The sequence below is a fragment of the Silurus aristotelis genome (genome assembly GCF_946808225.1).
Source record: "Silurus aristotelis genome assembly, chromosome: 12".
Taxonomy (NCBI): domain Eukaryota; kingdom Metazoa; phylum Chordata; class Actinopteri; order Siluriformes; family Siluridae; genus Silurus; species Silurus aristotelis.
In genome coordinates this window covers 21399152-21419478 of record NC_139585.1, presented here as the reverse complement: position 1 = coordinate 21419478, position 20327 = coordinate 21399152, and the positions used below count along the sequence as shown (strand labels likewise).

Genomic DNA, 20327 nt, shown 5'->3' with positions numbered 1-20327 from the left:
AATGATGTGATGCATCGATTTTAAAAAGTGTGCATCGGTTACAAGTTAGCATTTGTGTTGTGATGCATTGTTTTTAACATATTTGCATCAGTATAAAAACTATTTATTTATATATAATTAATTGTAGATGTGCCATACTTTTATTATTTAGAAACCAATCATTTGTGAAAAATAATATATATATATATATATATATATATATATATATATATATATATATATATATATATATATATATATATATATCCTTGCTAAACTGTTTCTCAAGTGCATTCTCTCAAAACCACTGCTGCTACGCAAATATGATGTATCACAACAATATGGAGACCGAGGCATGAGAAAAAAAAAATAAAAATAAATATATATGTATGTGTATATATGTATGTATATGTGTATATGTATGTATGTGTATATATGTATGTATGTGTATATATGTATGTATGTGTATATATATATATATATATATATATATATATATATATATTCTTTGTTTGTTTGTTCATACTTGGTCACTTGAATGCACAGGCACTTCAACCAACAAACAAATAAATAAATGAATAAATGCCTAGGAAATTTATGATTTGCTCGTTTGCACTCGGTCACTTTAAGCAATAGGGCAAATTTGAGCAATAAATATGGCACAATTCAATTAATGCCTTTTATTTATTATTATTTCATTCTTCTTTTTTTTCGTACTTTTACTACGTTTTTTCTTCCTTCGTTGTGGTAACTCTTATTTTGAAAAATTATCCCCGGGCGCCATATTGCCGCTTTCCTGTTTCTTTCATTGAGTAGCACTGCTCGGGTTTCCGTCTGAGAGTGGATCATGGCTTTTCAGTGTATGAGAGACAGTTATATGAAAGAAGTATGTAAACCTCCAAGTGTGTATATCTATTACATGCTGAGATATTTTTTGTTGAAACTCGGTTTCTGTAAATTTGTATTGGTAATTAAATAGACACACACACACTCACACACACACTCTGAACAGGTCATGTGATCAGCAGCAGTGTATAAGTTCTGGTTCCAGTTTGTCTTTTGTATGTCATGGCTGTAGCCTCCACTACCCCCCTGGGATTACACTGCAGTGTTTATTCATAAAAACAAGGGGGAAAAGGTTGTTTTTGGTCACTGAAGTTAACTTTAGCTTTAGACTGATGTGTAGGTGCAGTGTTTATTATCTGCATTACCAGGTCCCTGTAGAAGGTCCTCACAAACATCATATGTGTGAAATAAGACCTAAAAAGACGTGTTTGTGTGAGCGAGAAGTTTCCCTGTTCCCTTTGTTGCAGTTTGTCACGTCGGTGGTGTCCTGTTCCCCTGCTGAACTGAAGCTGGACAGCACCAATGGCAAGAAGGAAAAAGTGAAGGGCTTCAACGTAATATTAAAAGATACCATTTTGTTCCCTGAGGGAGGAGGACAGGTGATCACGAATGTGCATTTATACACAAACAAGAGGGTGTGACTCGGATCAATCTCGTTGTTGAGAATAAAAGATTTGTAACACCTGACCATCTAAACCATGTTCTTCTTCCAGAACTAGTCCTCCATTTGCTCTTCTAATAACCTCTACTTTCCCAGGTAGGCGTTCGGCGCGTGCTCATTCAGCCACAGTAAAGTCAGCTCCTGATGCTGGCTGAAGAGTTCTGGTGCACAATGAGCGTTCTAGTTCATCCCAAAGACGTTCAGTGGGGTTTTAGTCAAGGTTCTGTGCAGGACATTTGAGTTCTTTCACTTCAGTGTTGGCAAACCATGTCTTCATGGAGTTCCAAGTGAAGGGAAAACTGTGACATTCCAGAATACAAAGAGATTCAGTATAATTTTGAGGGGAAGGAACACGTGAGCGTGATGATCAAGTGTCCAAATACTTTTGGAAACACAGTGCAACTAAAGCATTAATTATGGGATTTTGGTTCTGCATAAAATACAAACCGTCATATCATAGCTCTGGGCTTTATTGTAGCCCAAAGTTGAAACCTGAACCGATAATGTGCTTTTATTTGATCTGCATTTACATACTGGCACCGGATTGGCCGTTCCGTTTTATGACTCAATAACATTGACCTGGCACATGTCCAATCCAAATGATTACAGATGGTCCTCGAGTTACGATGGTTCGTCTCACGGTTTCTCGGTCTTACGATGATGATAGCGATACGACAAAATTGTAAAAAATATTTACGCGCCCGCCGCCACATACATACCGTAATTTCTGGACTATTAAGCGCACCCAAATATAAGCCGCACCCACTGAATTTTACAAAGATTTTTATTTTGAACATAAATACGCCGCACCTGTCTATAAGCCGCAGGTGCCTACATTGAAAATAATTAACTTTACACAGGCTTTAACGAAAAACAGTGTCTGTTACACGGCTTGTATCTAAACAGCAGCCTACCAAGAAAGTCATTGTTCACTGTCTTCCTCCTTCCTTTCACAACTATTTCTCTCGAAAGTTTTTCTTTTGGCATCGTCGTGCGTTTAAAAATCACCATCGGTGAAGCTTTTCTCCTGATGCCGTGCAGCTCAGAACACAGGTGAAGTGTGTTTTTTTTTTATCCCCGGTTGTTTTCAGCGTGACGAATGATTCACATTTCCTGTAGACAGTCCGAGTGAGCGGCAGGTCAAACGTCAGAGGAACCTCATCCATATTTATGATGTGGTGCGGCCCGACTCAGTGGGAGCGCATCTGATTTAATATAAAGAGTTTCATTGGTTCACCTGAACCCGTTCCGCAATTTCATTGGTCTAATGTTATGGGGCTCAGTTTTTTTGGCTTGAAGTTTGTGAAACCGGAAAAAACCCAGGAAAAATCCATAAAATAGCCGCTTCGCTGTTTAAGCCGGTGGGTTCAAAGCGTGGGGAAAAAGTAGCGGCTTATAGTCCGGAAAATACGGTAAATATACTGTATAGTTTATACATTATAGTAGTGTAAATTGATCTGTTTTGCTAAATTATGTACTGTATTTGTTAAATTATTAACAGATTGCAGTATACTACTATATATTGATCGCCATTCTTTAAGACCCCTACAGTCTCTCCTCACCCTACAAGCGAACGATATTTCGTTCCATGAATTTGTCCGTAGGTTGTTACTGTGTTCGTTATTAAATGCGCATATCTCCTAATGATGTAAGAGCTATAAATACTATAAAATATACTAAAACAAATCGAGATAATCGGAATACGGTACACAATATTTTGTATTAAGTAAAACAAAAATTATAAAAATGTATTAAAAAAAAAAAAAAAAAAAGTCCAGTGCGCATCATGTAAACTCGTTACGGTCGACGACTAGCTAGCGGCTAGTCTAGCAGATTATCTAATCTGGTGCAGTTTCTAAACTGGTCATATAATGCCCATTTAATTATCTGACGGGAAGCAGTAGCTCAGTGGTTAAGGCTTTGGGTCATCAAAAGGTCAGGGGTTCAAACACCAGTGACTCTTGAGAAAAGGCCATTAACCCTCTGTGCTCCAGAGGCGCTGTTTAATGGCCGACACTGCACTCACTGGGAAATGTGAAGAAAGAATTTCACCTTGTTGTATAAAACTTTTTTTTTTTATTGTTTTTTTTATTTATTTATTTTTATATATATATAAAGGGTTTGGCACAGAAATGTGAATTCTCAAATGTGATTGGTCCGATCATTTCCCTGTAACAGCAGCTCTGAGAGTATAAACACACTGGCCTAACATATTAGGGTTTGTAAAGTTGTGGCAGTAATTCACTGGGACTTAATTGTAATTAATTGTAAACAGTATGACATAAGGAGATTATTGTATTATGAATGGAAGGAGTCTCCAGTGTCAGTACTCTGTAAAAGTCGGATGGTTTAAAATGAATGGGATGAAACACTTTGGGATGCACTTTTATAGGAAAATAGGAAACTTCAGAGTGATGCTTTGTGGGCTGATGTGTAGCTGAGTGACTGTAACTACCCCAGCATTTAACATCATTGCGCTCCATTGCGTTTAAATCTATATAATATAAGTTCTGTTCTGTGTGTGTGTGTGTGTGTGTGTGTGTGTGTGTGTATTTGGGAATCAGCCTGATGACCGTGGAACCATTGAGGATGTGGAAGTGTTGCGAGTGTTGAGGCAGGGAGCGGAGGCAGTGCATTTCACTAGTTCAGCTCTCGAGGAAGGGCGTGAGGTTCAGCTCAAGGTCGACTGGAAGCGTAGGTTTGATCACATGCAGCAGCATTCAGGTGAGTGTGCAAAGGCATCCACAAAGTTTACTGCTGCTCATGCACTAATAAGTTTTATACTGAAAAATTGCCAAAACCGTAGAACAATGAATTTGAATCTAGTTTGCAATAGTGATGGAAAGATCAGATTATTTTAGTGACTTGGTCCTTTGAATCTAAATGATCAGAAGGAACAAATCTCTTTTTTTTTTTTTTTTTGTCATTTTGTTAATTTTGTTCCTTTGATCAGAAATCAAATAAAATGTAAAATTTTTAATAAGCAGATCCCCCAACACGTATAGATTTACAAAGTTTGACTATAGTTCCAATAATTTATATATATATATATATATATATATATATATATATATATAAACAGAGGGCTCATAACTACTCAATTTTGCTTACACACAAAGTTTTGCTTACACACACAGAAAATAAAAAAATCAATCTTTGAGAATACTCGTTCTTCTGAGTCACATTAAAGTCTCGCTCAAATTGAACGACTGGTTCTTAACGATGTGCAAAGACACATTACATAATAATGGAATTTAATTTGAAATATCTGAGGAATAAAATATTTCCACGTCAGCTGTTTTCGGGGTAATAATCAACAGCATGGTGGTGTGACATGTCCCAATTCAAAGCATTTTTTTTTTTTTACATAATAATGTGTTTTTATTCTTTTTTATCATTGATTAATTTTGTATTTATTAGACTACAACATGACATTTTTTCCATTTCCATTTACATATATTGCTGTTTGTGAAACAAGTTAACAATCTTGCTCACATTACAGGAGCTATACTATAGTCATTCCTTCATCTTTCTCTTTTTTTTTCTATCTTGAAGAAGCATTGATCAAGTTGCAGTTGTTTGTTTATGTCGGACTCTTGCTTTAAAATTTTGTCACATACACATTCAAATGTATGACATATAACACAATTTTTTTTTGACTGTCCAACTTGTAAACATGAAAAAGATGATATTATTACATTATATAAGCAAATAAATAAAATGTCTGACAGATGTTGACAGAAGTACAGATTAAAGTGACCCAGTATGATTGTGATTGTCAATAAAGTGTCCATGTGCTGGTAAAAAATGTAAAGTCCAGTCCAGAGTTAGAGTGGCTAGGTCCAGAGTTTTTCCACTAGTACAAGTAATGCAAATAATTGTCAATAATTGTAAATAATAGTTGTGCAGTGAAGGATGTGAGACTAAATATATATTCCAAAAATACTTAATGTCTCCTTATAGAAAATTACATATCTAAAAATATAAACAATTACACACATTTTAACCCATTTATTGCAATCAATTCACCATATAATTCCTGATCGACTGTAAGAGTTTAGCCTCTGCTGTTATAAGTGTTACTGCAGGATCTTAAAATTTAGATTTTTAGGTCTTAAAAAGTCTTAAATTTGCTGAGGTTCCCTGGTGGTTTAGTGGTTAGGATGCGGCGCTCTTACTGCTGCGGCCCGGGTTCGATCCCCGGTCAGGGAACCAACCCCAGCCTTTAGTGCCAGTCCCAAGCCCGGGTAAATGGAGATGGTTGCATTAGGAAGGGCATCCAGCGTGAAAACGTGCCAAATCAAACATGCGGATCATCAATACAGATGGGGTTTTAGCTCTTTCCGTCGCTAGAGACCAACATGCAACAGCCAATCAGCGTTCTGTTATTGGCATCAATCTCTCTTGGATTGTATCACAGACATAAATTGTATCACAGTCAGTAAATGTTTTTTCCAGCTATGGGGAAGTGCAAGTCTAGCGATACTTGGCTTGGAAATTTTTTTTTTTTATTTAGGGCTCAGTTAAGTATTTGTGTGTGTGTGTGTGTGTGTGTGTGTGTGTGTGTGTGTGTGTGTGTGTGTTTGATGTTGTGATACAGGTCTTAAATTTCATTCTTAGTGATCTTAAAAGGGTCTTAAATAGTCTTAAAAATGACTTTGTGAAACCTTCAAAAACCCTGTGTTTGCATTAATAATGCCGTGTACTTGTTCCACAGGCCAACATCTGATCACTGCTTTGGCGGATGCGATGTTTGGCTACAAAACTACCTCATGGTATGAGCCTGGATTCTTTTCTTTAGAAAATAACATTATTGCAACCCGGATTCATTATCAACGAAATTTCAACAATTTTTTTTTTATTCACCTTAAAGCAAAGAGGTGTGTGTGTGTGTGTGTGTGTGTGTGTGTGTGTGTGTGTGTGTGTGTGTGTGTGTGTGTGTGTGTGTGTGTGTGTGTGTGTGTGTGTGTGTGTGTGTTAATGCTTGTGTTGTGCTGCAGGGAGTTGGGCCGTCAGCGCAGCAGTATCGAGTTGGATACAGCCTCTGTGAAGCCGGGAGAGATGGAAGCGTTGGAGGACACAGTCAATGACAGGATCCGTGCTCATGTCCCAGTGAATGTGCGCCTGCTCTCTATAGATGACCCTGATGTGGAGAAGGTACACACATTACATTGTTAACTTTCATGTCGATGCACTGTCAGTAAATGTTACCATTCCTAGATCTTTACAGTGGCACCTGCTGATCAGTGGAATGTGTTAAGTGTCAAGTAAACAGTCAGTTCCTGAAGATGATATGTTGAAAGAAGGCAAAATGGCCAAGGATCTGACATTCTCCTCTTTAAATATCTGGGGTGTTCCCTGCTTGCCATTCAGTACCTGTGAAGCATACACTAAGGAAGGACAGCCAGTGAACCAGTGCTACAGTCATTAACCCCTAAAGTGTGTTTGTACCCAGGTAAGGAGCAGAGGGCTTCCCGATGATCATGCCGGACCAGTAAGGATCGTCGATATTGAGGGAGTAGACGCCAACATGTGTTGTGGGACCCACGTATCCAATCTCAGTCATCTACAGGTTAGCACTCTTATCTACTCTAATAAGTGGATGCTTGTGTGAAGTGAAGAAAGCAGTTTAAAACATCATACACTCGCTTCAAAGACGACTAATTATGTCTTTAGAAGTGATTATTTTCCAAGATTTTTGTCCCTCATGCAGGACAAAAGCAAAACATTTTTGCATGATATGTTCAGGATTTTATATAGTGAATATAACTTTATATAGTGAATATAACTTTATATAGTAAATATAACTTTATATAGTGAATGTGCTGTGCGGTTTTAGGAGGCAGTCCCATGACCACTGAAGCAATCACAATTTGTTTCCAGAAATCTGATAGAACTAATGTTTCTATCAAACTATTTATTGGAGGGTGGTGCAGGGAAACGGGAAATTTCGGCACTAGGAGTTGCCGACCCTGGGGCATTGGCAAATGTTTGGAACCAGGGCAACCTCCTTTATAACCTCTTTGCCATTAGTTGTAGCAGCATCGCAACGTATCATGTGGTAATTTAAAAGCCGCTTAAACATTAAAATATTTGTCGAATTTTTTTTAGATCACAATCGTCATCGTAAAATCAAAAAGATTGTAACTCTACCTGTGTGTGTGTGTGTGTTTGTGTATATATACTGTATATATACACATATACATACACTGGCGATCAAAATTAGAGAACAATTTATAAACAATTGAACAATTCTGAAATAATGTCATCTTCACTGCTCAACAGTTGAAGGAGTTTTTGTCCTGTCTATACCATGCTACCAGAACACCTTTTCCACAAAATAACTAAGGCATTTAAAAAAAAACATTATTTTGCAGAAAACACACTGATCAAAATTAGAGAACAGCAATGACTGTAGCATGGAAAAATATTACAACAAAATTTTCTGAAGGTTACAACAGTCAGCAATTAGTAGGAATTGTACAGGCTTCTGCTCTGAATGACTTCAGCACATCTGCGGCCACAGGACAGCACTAGTCTCTCACACTGCTCTGGTGTGATTTTGGTCCACTCTTCTTCCAGTCTTCACCACAGTTCGGTGACTGTAGTGGGTTTCTTGGCCATAACTTTGTCGCCAAGGATTTTCCAGAGGTTCTCTATTGGGTTGAGATCAGGACTCTGGGCAGGCCATGTCATTATTTAAATGTTTTCAGTTTCAAGGAACTGCTTTAACCGTTTTGCTGTGTGACATGGAGCGTTGTCCTGCATGAACACTGCGGGCTGATTGGGTGATGAACGCAGGAAAGGAACCATATGTTGTTGATAAAGGTTCTGATAAACATTTGCATTCACTCTGCCATGTAGCTGTATAAGAGGCCCAACTCCTGCTGCAGAAAACATGCCCCAAACCATGACACTTCCTCCTCCACTTTTCACTGACTTCTTTACACACTTTGGGTTCACTCTTTCTCCAGTTTGTCGCCGAACATAATGTTTCCCATCGGACCCAAATAAATTAAACTTGCTTTTATCACTGAAGTGAACTTTGGACCAGTTCTCCTCTGTCCACACAACATGCTTAGTCTAGCCTTTTGATTCTTTCTGCTAATGAGAGGTTTGGTCACTGCAGAGTGGGCTTTCAGTCCAAATGCTCTTAAACATCGAGACACTGTATGACGAGACAGATCCTTACCCTGTTCAGCGCTGAACTGGTGAGCAATTCCAGCTGCAGTGTGGAAACAATTGCCCATTGAGATCCTCCGCAGTATCCTGTCCTCTCTTGTATTTGTCTTCCGTGGACGACCAGCCTTCTTGGCGGACTTGAATGAGTTTGTGATGTTGTAAAGATTCAATATTCTTGAAATCACAGATTTGGAACGACCAACTTGTCTTGCTATGGCTGATAGGGTCATCCCTTTGGCCTTCATCTGGACAACCTGCTGCCAGAGGCTTTCAGTCACTTTAGAATGGCCCACCATCTTGCAGAGTCAGTGAAACTGGAAGTTAGGCTGCCAGTTAAATAGGGGTTGATAGATAATCAAGGAAATTAGCACCAGGTGCCAGAATAACACCAATAACTGGGGGGTATCTGAAAGTGTTTTCTAATTTTGATCAGTGTGTTTTCTGCAAAATAATGGGTTTATTTTTGAATGCCTTAGTTATTTTGTGGAAAAGGTGTTCTGGTAGCATGGTATAGACAGGACAAAAACTCCTTCAACTGTTGAGCAGTGAAGATGACATTATTTCAGAATTGTTCAATTGTTTATAAATTGTTCTCTAATTTTGATCACGTGTGTGTGTGTGTGTGTGTGTGTGTGTGTGTGTGTGTGTGTGTGTGTGTGTGTGTGTGTGTGTGTGTGTGTGTGTGTGTGTGTGTGTGTGTGTGTGTGTATATATAATGTGAACCTCTATACTGGCGACCTCGATAGTTTGCGACTTTTCATTTGGAACCGGACTGAGAGTAACTCGCGAAAAATCTGGAAAGTTCACAAGTTGACGAGTTTGTACTAATGACATTAAATGTTAGAAAAACTATTTTATTATTGTATTGTTCATGTAAAGTAGTAAATAAAACATTTATGAAAAGTAATTCACAATTTCTGTTGAGTTAACAGTACAGTACATGTACAATTCCCCTTGTAAAAGGAAACATCAAAAGGAGAGTCAAAACCTCACCATTTTTTGTTACTCACAACGGGTCATAGAACATAACCCCTGCAAGTAGGTTGCACTGTGTGTGTGTGTGTGTGTGTGTGTGTGTGTGTGTGTGTGTGTGTGTGTGTGTGTGTGTGTGTGTGTGTATTATATATATAGCATGGCGCAGGGAAATGGAACATTTTTTAATTAGGAGTTGGCAACCCTTGGACATCAGCAATTGATTGGAACCAGTGCGACCTTCTTTAGAACCTCTTGCCAATAGTTATGATGGAGCAGTGAAGTGGTGCACAACAAGCATCCGCTGTAAAACCCCTGTTTTAAGAATGAAGATAGTGTGAGTGCTGCGCACAGGGAATTTCAGTGTCATTACACAGCAATGTGGATATTCACCCTGGCAGCTCCAACAGCCTCAATATTCCCTGGTGTGCCGCCCGTTCAAACACCATGGGAACTCCATTAAGGCTGAACTTAGATGAGGACTTCCTGTGTGGGTGTGTGTATACAAAATAATTTCTTCCCAAGGGACAATACTATAGAAATGAAACTTGGATATATTTTAGAGTAGTCAGTGTGCAGCTTGTATAGCATTATAGATACATACAGCTATTATTGTCAAAATAACTGTCAACAAAAGTGAGTACACCCTAAGCGATAACAGCTGATACAAATTTGTGTATCTTGTATTAGAGCACTTACAGTTTGGTTCTTTGAGTACAATTCTCTCATACTGACCACTGGATGTTCAACATAGCACCTTATGGCAAAGAACTCTCTGAGGATTTGAGAATTAGAATGGTTGCACTCCACAACGATATAAGAAGAAGAAAATATGGATTCCAACATGTCACAGTTTTCAGAAACTGGGCCGAGCGGCAGTTTTCCAACATGAAAACGACCCCAAACACACCGCCAAGATCACAACTGCCTCGCTGAGGAAGCTGAACGTGAAGGCGATGGATTAGCCAAGTATGTCTCCAGACCTGAACCCTCTTGAGCGCCTGTGGGGATCCTCAATGGAGGAGTGCACAAGGATCCCAGCAACAACCTGTGCAGCTCTGGTGAAGTCCCTGCCCAGGAGGATTGAGGCAGTGCAAGACTGGACTCGGTTTTGACATGTTCTTTGAGGGTGTACTCACTTTAGTTGCCAGCTGTTTGAAAATAGTGGTTGTGTGTGTTTTCAGTTATTTTCAGAGGACAGTAAATCTGCTAAATGCTTGTAGTGATTTGTAGTTTAGACAATGTGACACTGACACTTGGAAAAATGTTTACCTCAAACACATCAATATTTTGTGCTTGCTATACAAGGTGATCAAGATCTTGGGGACAGAAAAAGGGAAGAAGAATAAAACCAACTTGATTTTCATAGCTGGAAACCGAGTACTGAAGTATGCAGATGAATGCTACAACGCGGAAAAGTCCCTGACAGCGCTGCTGAAGTGAGTGCCCAGAGAGCGAACGCATGCTTTTCGAGATTTAATAATCATGTGTGAAAATTTTGTTCTGGTTTGTCTTCCAGAACAGGGCCTGATGAGCACATCGATGCTGTGGACAAACTGCAGAAAACAGTCAAGCGTCTTCAGAAGGTAAGACAATCTCTTATGTGAGATTTATTCAATTCAAGTCCACGTATTGAACTCCTGTGTTGTTGGCAGAGTAACCTCACTATCCTCAGAGACATGGCTGTTCTTATAGCGCAGAACTTCAAGAGCCAGCTGGAGAAAGACAACTTCTTCAGCTTACACAAGTGCGTATTCATTTCAACATAAAATAAATATGCAGTGAAATATTGGTAGCTTTAAATGGTTGACTTTTTTTCCGTATTATTTTTTCTCTGCTCATAGCAAGGACGGTGACAACGAGTTCATGAACATCATTGCCAATGAGATTGGCTTTCAGGTGCGGTATTACTGCATTTTAACACGAGCAACTGGAACAGCAGCAGTCCGTTATTTGAATCGCCAGTCAATTTTCTAAAAACCAAACAGTGATCAATTCTTTCCATTCACAACTGTAGAAACCACTTAGTTTTCTGTCAGTAACTCAGTATCAAATGCTCAGCCAAATGCTGTAAATGTAATTGAATATCCAAATCAAATCCAAGCAATTTAAATGCAAAACTTTATTGCTGACTGGACAATTATGTGGTTCCACACAAGTATAATCCCTTTGTCAGCCAACAGCCTTCTGGGCAAAACCAAAACAGGTTTCAACACAAATTAATGTTGGTTGATGACTTGACACCTGTTTGGAAGGTTTGCACAAAGAAAGCTCTTCCCTATTATACTTTTTTTATAACACCAAATACACTTGAAAATGGTTGCATAAAACAACAGAAACAATCCAAACCCTGCTGGAAACCTGTCAACACACTTTAGAATATGAAAGTGCTTAAAGCTTGCTCTTCATCACGTTCCCAAAGCTAGTAAACTCTCCAGGACTTCACTATGTAGCAGAGCTGATCGTTCAGAAAACTGTTGAGAAAATGCACATTTCTCATGTTTATATCTTTCTAGGAACCTTCTGGAAAGGGATTTTCTAGAAAACACAAAATTATACGATGTAATTTGTAACGATAAACGTCCACATACACTATATCGACAAAACTCTGTGGACACTTGCCTTTGAGATTCATATGTGCTTTCCATTACACATTTAGTGCCCATTTGCTGTTATAATAACCTCCACTCTTTTGGGAAGACGTTCCACTAGATTTCAGAATGTGCTTGTGGAGATTTATGCTCATTCAACCACAAGGGCCTGGGGTGCAGTCAGCAATGCTCTGTAACAGGCCATGCAAGATCTCTCACTCCAAACCATGTAAACCATATCTTCATTGTACACACTTGCACTGGGGCATTGTCATCCTGGAGCAAATTTGGGTCTCCTTGTTCAAATAAAGGTACAATCTAATGCTACCCAAATTTTGCCTCCAATTTTGTGATAACAGATTGAAAGAAACACATATGGCTGGGAAAGCCAGGTGTCCCAATACTTTTGTCTAAAACATAGGGTTTCTTTATTAATAAAAACTACACAGGATTAATGCCTTCAAACATTCATGCCAACAGGGAGCAAAGCCATTATGAATGGTATTGTTATAATAAATTCCTCAGTGCTGTAGTGCCATAAACCTTCTCTATGGTGTTTTCTTTCATTTCCTAGCAGTTATGATTTGGTGTTTGTGTGCAGGAGACAGTTATTTTTCTGACAGTGGGGGACGTGAAAGGAGCAGGAATGTTTCTGCTTGCAGGACCTGAGAACCTCATAACTGACCTGGGGCCACGGTAAGGCATACAAAAAAACACCAAGCTTTCATTGTAAAAAAGACACAAAAAATAGGTAGAATTTATTCTATTGCTTTGATCTGTTTATGTATTTCAGGAAAAAAGAATGCAAAGCAGGATTCTCTCACTTTTCTTTTTTTTTGTATAATATTTCATGAATATTATAACAGAAACGATTCCGACCCATTGTCATGTCCGTGTCCACACACAGAGTAGCGGAGCTGCTACAGGGGAAAGGTGCTGGGAAGAACGGACGTTTCCAAGGCAAGGCCAACAGCCTGGCGAAGAGAGCGGAGGTGGAGGCATTGCTGCTGGAGCACAGCCGCAAACGCACTGCAGGAGAAGAGTGACAGATGAACAGATCGATTATGGAGCTCTTTCAGTTTAAATAAGGACCAGATTTTAACTGGACTGAACCAACTCTCTTTTAAACAGCCGTTATGAGAATAATCTGGTTCTATTGATGGTAGTGGATGGTAAAAGTTTTTTGGCTATTTGTTAATCGTTCTCATCAGGTTTTTTTGGAAAGCATATCTAAAGCACGAGAATCTAACATATGTGCAGGTTGGTTTGTTTATTTAATCAACAAAACACACACACACACACACACAAACACACACACACAAACATGAAGTCCAGGCAGATCAGTCTAAATGATTTGATTGTATTTTGAATGACAGAATTGAGACCACAGCTTTGTCGATTTAGTTGTTATTAAGCTTCTATTTATTATGAATGTATTCAGTGTATAGAAATGATTAATCCTATAGAAATCCTATGGTAATTATTGTTTCTATAGGAACGGCTCATACTCATAGACTTGTTTTACACACAATCTACATTTACATGCTAATCGTAATAGATTAAAGGGTTCAAAAGTATGACTTGGATTCACAAGCAAGTTTCGGTGTGATATAAATAGGAAATCATACTGTTACTCCCTCGTTTTGTTGATTATTTTCTGTTCACAACCTACGGTGGCCGAGAAGTGCAAAACACATTAACAAATCCGAAAACACAACGACAAAATTCAGACAAACAGGAAAAGGTAGGTATAGTTGAATGGAATGGTGACGAGACACCTGTCATTCAAGATATACAGGTGAATGACAGGTGTCTCGTCTAATGATCGGTAATCATCCAATGATTTGTTGTTTTGGTTTTGGATTTGTTAATTTGGTTTTGCATTTGTTAATGTGTTTTGCACTTCTCAGCCACCGTAACAACCTGCTCTTTTGTGTTTTATTCCCTAGTTAATGGCTAGACATTATGTTTTGAAATCCTTGAGAAATCCTGAGTTGTACTTGAGTACTTTAAAGAAACAAACAAACTAACTGTATCTGTCACTTGATAATGTTCAGGGCATTAGATGTGGTTCATTGGTTCATGGGCCCTTGAGCAAGGCCCTTAGCCTTCAATTGCGTAGCTGTTTAACTGAGATAACTGTAAGTCAGCCTGGATATGGACGTCTGCCAAATGCCATAAATGTAAATTAAAAGAAGCATGTGAATATGAAATATGGATAAATAAACTGCTTCATATATTTTGAATGTTTTATTAAAAATACAAATTTTCAAAAATAGACATTTACAGAAAGCACAAGCCACTATTATTTCCGAACACGCACAACAGACGCGTTACGGGCAGGACGCCACTTTCCGTTTGATTGCGTGAAATAAAACAACGTTCTTTGTCCCCGTCGTAAAGTTCTACATCCGAGTTCTTAAAAACGAACCTCATCGAAAAGTATTTGTATGCTTGGGCCGGATGCCAAGCCTATTCTCAGTACGCTTAAAAAAGCACTAAGTTACGAGTAATGAGATTAAATAAAACAGTAATCTAAACACAACACTGTAATCCTGAGCAATAAAACAACTTATTACAGTGCTTAAGGAAGTCTTTTGTCCAGGTTGAGCTTGTAGACCTGATGAGATGTGCTGTCAAGAATGAAAGCTGGAAAATACTGCTGAGGGTTTGTGTTTTTGCTACAATTGTCTTTAAGTTCTTTTAGAGGTGTTTCTTGCTTGGTAAACTCAGGGCTCCAGACACGCAGTACGGAATGATGCTGACGGTGACCAGCGGAACGATGGCACTCTTGCAGAACGAAAGCAAGTAGAAGAGCGCCGCTGTGTGCGTCGGCGGCTTGATGGAGTCGAAAAGGTGGAGGAGGAGCAGGGAGCTGAGCACGCAGCCGATCCTAAAGGGGGCGCTAGTGCTCTTTTTGCTCTCGGTATAGAGCGGCGAGTGCAGGCCCAGGCCCAGACCGAACAAGGTGCCCATGTTACGCAGCAGGCTGGCGAACGGCGTCGAGTCCAAGTGCACCCAGGCTGGGTTCACACACCATTTCTGTGCTTTTTCCAGAGTCCACAGCAAGTCCACACCTACGGCCTTCAAAAGGACGTAAAAGCCCACGGCGAAAACGAGCAAGAACAGAGTGATGTTGAAGTACTTCTGCAAGCTGGCGTAGTAGATCCACTTCTGCCTGTTAAACACTTCAGCCACAATCATACCTGCAAAGAAAGACAGGAAGATTTAGTTTTTACAAAGTGTGCCCAGATTTTCCCACATGATATGCACTCTAATGAGAACTGACCTGTAAATACACCAGCAATGACCTGATGAGGGAAATGGGCAGCCAGGAAGACTCTGGAGAGACAAACACAGATCTGAACGGCCCAGAAAAGAGTCCAGAGAGTGCCTCGCAGGTACCTGGAACATAAAAAAAAAAATCAACATAAATAATGCACTAAAATATACAGTGGGTACGGAAAGTATTCAGACCCCCTTAAATTTTTCACTCTTTGTTATATTGCAGCCATTTGCTAAAATTATTTAAGTTCATTCTTCTTCCTCATGAATGTACACACAGCTCCCCATACTGACAGAAAAACACAGAATTGTTGACATTTTGCAGATTTATTAAAAAAGAAAAACTGAAATATCACATGGTCCTAAGTATTCAGACCCTTTGCTGTGACGCTCATATATTTAACTCAGGTGCTCTCCATTTCTTCTGATCATCCTTGAGATGGTTCTACACCTTCATTTGAGTCCAGAAATTTTTGATTATACTGATTGGACTTGATTAGGAAAGCCACACACCTGTCTATATAAGACCTTACAGATCACAATGCATGTCAGAGCAAATGAGAATCATTAAGGTCAAAGGAACTGCCTGAAGAGCTCAGAGACAGAATTGTGGCAAGGCACAGATCTGGCCAAGGTTCCAAAAAAATTTCTGCTGCACTTAAGGTTCCTAAGAGCACAGTGGCCTCCATAATCCTCAAATGGAAGACGTTTGGGACGACCAGAACCATTCCTAGAGCTGGCCGACCGGCCAAACTGAGCTATCGGGGGAGAAGAGCCTTGGTGAGAGAGGTAAAGAAGAACCCAAAGATCACTGTGGCTGAGCTCCAGAGATGCAGTCAGGAGATGGGAGAAAGTTGTAGAAAGTCAACCATCACTGCAGCCCTTCACCAGTGGGGCTTTATAGCAGAGTGGCCCGACGGAAGCCTCTCCTCAGTGCAGGACACATGAAAACCCGCATGGAGTTCTCCAAGATGGTGAGAAATAAGATTCTCTGGTCTCGCAGGAAGACCCGATGAGACCAAGATAGAACTTTTTGGCCTAAATTCTAAGCGGTATGTGTGGAGAAAACCAGGCACTGCTCATCACCTGTTCAGTACAGTCTCAACAATGAAGCATGGTGGTGGCAGCATCATGCTGTGGGGGTGTTTTTCAGCTGCAAGGACAGGACGACTGGTTGCAATCAAGGGAAAGATGAATGCGGCCAAGCACAGGGATATCCTGGACGAAAACCTTCTACAGAGTGCTTTGGACCTCAGACTGGGCTGAAGGTTTACCTTCCAACAAGACAATGACCCTAAGCACACAGCTAAAATAACGAAGGAGTGGCTTCACAACAACTCCGTGACTGTTCTTGAATGGCCCAGCCAGAGCCCTGACTTAAACCCAATTGAGCATCTCTGGAGAGACCTAAAAATGGCTGTCCACGAACGTTTACCGTCCAACCTGACAGAACTGGAGAGGATCTGCAAGAAGGAATGGCAGAGGATCCCCAAATCCAGGTGTGAAAGACTTGTTGCATCTTTTCCAAAAAGACTCCTGGCTGAATTAGATCAAAAGGGGGCTTCTACTAAATACTGAGCAAAGGGTCTGAATACTTAGGACCATGTGATATTTTAGTTTTTCTTTTTTAATAAATCTGCAACAGTGTCAACAATTCTGTGTTTTTCTGCCAATATAGGGTGCTGTGTGTACATTCATGAGGAAAAGAAATGAACTTAAATGATTTTAGCAAATGGCTGCAAAATAAAAAAGAGTGAAAAATTTAAGGGGGTCTGAATACTTTCCGTACCCACTGTATGTCTTAAATATCAGTCTAAATCCATGTTCAAACCCATGAGGTGATGCTGTGCAACATAATGAAAAAAATAAAAGAGGAACCACACCAATCTCATACAGTACAAGTAAAACATAAGATTCATGAAGAGTTCTTTGCTAGCTGTGCATGGCAGCTACAAACACCCCGGCTAACCTAAGCACAGCTTTTTTTTTTTGTCTAGTATTATATACCTGATGAGGAAAGACAACATCTAACACACAAGACACCAAAACCTTCTTAGCTACCAAGAAGCATGTTGTAAAACTAAACACAACCCTGCTGGTCCCAAGGCTACTAATATACCTAGCTAATGCACTTCATTCCTATTAGCTTCAAAAGTGACCAGAGCTAAATAAAATGTTCCTTGCTTTCTTTGCTTATTTATGGAAAGCTCATGTTTGGATTGGGAAATAATTGTACTATGTTCAATGTGAAAGTGATTTGAATGCAAGACTCTTACAGTGCTTTAGTGGGGGGGTTGTTTTTTTTGCTCAGCATGATAGTAAGGATGGAGGTGACCATGGCATAGTAAACTCCAGCTGCTCCCATAGCATGACCCGATGGACTACCTGCATCAGCAAAACACACATTTGATGTAATTGCTATCAAATTAAACCCATGACACACTAATTAGTCTGTTTTGTTACTGTAGTGTGTTGTCTGGTGAGGGCATTAATGTATTTTGGTTATTAGGTAAATGGTTTGTGGTGTGTAAGATGAGAGGACACACCTGGGCCTGTCTCGCAGGTCATGGGAAATTGTTCGATGTGCGGCACAGACTTGTTGCTGTAGTAGGGCGTCTCGTGCACCCACCAGTAGGGCCGCTCTCCAAACAGGATCCTTCAGTGGAAACATTTTAATTAGATTTTAAAATGTATCAATTAATTAATTAATGCAAATTATTAAAATTAAGGGCCAAGTTAGACAAAAATTGTATATATATATATATATATCAATCATTCATTCATTCATTTTCTCCCGCTTATCCGTAATTCGGGTCGCGGGGGCAGCAGTCTAAGCAGGCCCCCGCCTTCGACTGCTGCCCAATCCTCACCGCACCGTCCCTTACGGTCCCTCCTGCAGGTGGTGAGCCCACGGGAAAATATATATATATATATATATATATATATATATATATATATATATATATATATATATATATATATATATATATATATATATATATATATATATATATGCTTAATGTACATTTGGTATACATTTACTTTAAATACATTTTATATACATATTTATATATAATTTTTATATCATTCTTATTGAATTATTATTATATTTTTTTTTATAATTTTTTCATTAAGTTCAAAAATTATATATATATTTTTTAATATTGCAATAATATAACTAATAATAATATATCTTTATTATTATTATTATTATTATTATAAGTACAAATATTTAAAGTTATCCGTTCATTACACCTTACCATTTGAAAACGAGGTTGAGCCAATCCCCGACCACAGCCACCCAGATGAGCTTGATGCCAACCGATGCTCTCAGGTGGAACCAAATGGGGAAGAAGATGAAGAAGGTGTTGCGCAGGTCAGCAGCAAAGGAGACAAACAGGAACCAGCCCTGGGCATCTTTGTAGTGAGTCTGTAGGTACTCTGTGGAGCTCACACCATAGCCATGTATAGCATCCATCATGGTGTCCATTCTGATGATGTTCCTCTTCAGCAAAATGTGTTGAATTAGTGAGAGGGAGAGAGAGAAAGAGAGCGAAAGGACTGATAGCCTTGAGCATGCTGTCTCTAGGCTTTATATCAGCAGGCCCACCAGCTGAACGCATGGACAACACTGATCTTTGGACCTTGTACATGTGTAATAAAACAGAGTGGACAGAGAAAATAGTTAGATACAGTTAACAAGAAGCCTCTTTGTTGGAAAGCAAATGGGACACAAACAAGTTAAGGTGGAGGATGAAATTACATGACAGCCATTTACTTTTAACCCAGAAATTAAGGACAATTTATCAGTCACCATGCATTTTTTTTATTTTCTATTTTTTAAACTAATATTCACTGTCAATTAAATGTAAAATTTGATGGTTGTAATATTATTTGCAAATACTTTTCTGGGTATCGTTATTGTGTTCTGTAGTAATTCATTAATTTATCTGTTAATTACACACATTTTTGCTATCACACATGACTGGAATTCAAATCAGATATTTTCATATTTCTGATTTATTTATTAGTTGCACTCCAAGCATTACTATGTGCATTATGCAATGCATTTACATCTTTAACCAGTATATTTCACCATATATCTCTTCAAATAAAGGTTGAGCCTGAAAATCATCTTAATGTTTAATACAAGTTCTGCAATGTATCTTGTCCTGTAATGTCCTTTTTAAAGAAACTGGGTTATGTTCAAGACAGTTTTGTATTCATTCTGCAAGCTTTGGGCAATTTTTTCAAACTACACTGTATGGACAAAAGGTATTTTTAAACTCCCCATTCCACATTGCTGTTATAATAACCATCACTCTTTTAGGGAGGATGTTCCACTAGATTCTAATTAATTTCAACGGTGTTCAATAGGGTTGAGATCAGAGCTCTATAGCAGGCCACTGAAGATCTTCCATTCCAACCATGTAGACCATTTCTTCATGGAGGTGGCTTTGTGCACAGGGGCATTTTCATGCAGGAACAGTTTAAGGTAGAATTATTCTAATGGTGGTAACAGTTTGAGGAAGAACTACATATGGTTGTAAAAGTCAGGTGACCCAGTTATTTTTTGTCCATATAGTGTATGTTCTGCACCTGAACAGTGCTAATATATAATATCATTTTCTTGGTTGTGTTGTAATTGTAAGCAAAAGTGATTAGACCTAATCTTTGGAGCTTAATCTTTAAGATGTTTTTCTGCAGTGTTGTCGACGATGCCTGTTTAGATGCTTGTGGAATATGTTGAATTTTGTGTTTATGAAAATAACAGTCTACAACTTGAGGTTTCAGGTTGTTTCCAAGGCTTT

The 20327-nt window shown here is 38.9% G+C and overlaps 2 protein-coding genes across 7 annotated transcripts; one reads left to right on the top strand and one right to left on the bottom strand.

Annotated features, from left to right (window-relative positions):
- Window positions 1-749: 749 nt before the first annotated feature.
- aarsd1 (alanyl-tRNA synthetase domain containing 1) lies at window positions 750-14814 on the top strand. Of its 6 annotated transcripts, XR_014536091.1 has the most exons (14): window positions 750-865; window positions 1293-1424; window positions 4051-4210; window positions 6204-6261; window positions 6487-6643; window positions 6942-7058; window positions 10949-11079; window positions 11160-11226; window positions 11296-11387; window positions 11485-11539; window positions 12833-12927; window positions 13139-13364; window positions 13411-13491; window positions 14181-14814. XR_014536091.1 is itself a non-coding variant. In XM_083556787.1 (12 exons), the coding sequence occupies exons 1-12, from the start codon at window positions 827-829 to the stop codon at window positions 13275-13277; spliced, it is 1242 nt and encodes a 413-aa protein (XP_083412913.1). In that variant the 5' UTR covers window positions 750-826; the 3' UTR covers window positions 13278-14281. The 6 variants fall into 6 exon arrangements, 2 of the variants coding, with proteins under 2 accessions (XP_083412913.1, XP_083412912.1); XR_014536093.1 differs by having other exon boundaries at window positions 13411-14281; XR_014536092.1 differs by lacking the exon at window positions 750-865 and having other exon boundaries at window positions 977-1424.
- On the bottom strand, window positions 14460-19098 carry g6pc1a.2 (glucose-6-phosphatase catalytic subunit 1a, tandem duplicate 2). The gene is made up of 5 exons (XM_083556793.1): window positions 18777-19098; window positions 18063-18172; window positions 17793-17901; window positions 15521-15636; window positions 14460-15437 (listed from the first exon to the last, which is right to left on the bottom strand). The coding sequence occupies exons 1-5, from the start codon at window positions 19004-19006 to the stop codon at window positions 14935-14937; spliced, it is 1068 nt and encodes a 355-aa protein (XP_083412919.1). The 5' UTR covers window positions 19007-19098; the 3' UTR covers window positions 14460-14934.
- Between the last annotated feature and the right edge of the window lie 1229 nt (window positions 19099-20327).

Excerpts from the sequence above, each read along its gene's own strand:
- aarsd1 (XM_083556786.1), top strand. The coding sequence starts at position 1,158 with ATGTGTAGGTGCAGTGTTTATTATCTGCATTACCAGGTCCCTGTAGAA. Across the intron at positions 11,540-12,832 it reads CCAATGAGATTGGCTTTCAG|GAGACAGTTATTTTTCTGAC; the intron begins GTGCGGTATTAC and ends GTTTGTGTGCAG. Across the intron at positions 12,928-13,138 it reads ATAACTGACCTGGGGCCACG|AGTAGCGGAGCTGCTACAGG; the intron begins GTAAGGCATACA and ends GTCCACACACAG.
- g6pc1a.2 (XM_083556793.1), bottom strand. The coding sequence starts at position 19,006 with ATGGACACCATGATGGATGCTATACATGGCTATGGTGTGAGCTCCACA. Across the intron at positions 17,902-18,062 it reads GACCTGCGAGACAGGCCCAG|GTAGTCCATCGGGTCATGCT; the intron begins GTGTGTCCTCTC and ends TTGCTGATGCAG. Across the intron at positions 15,438-15,520 it reads CATTGCTGGTGTATTTACAG|GTATGATTGTGGCTGAAGTG; the intron begins GTCAGTTCTCAT and ends CTTTCTTTGCAG.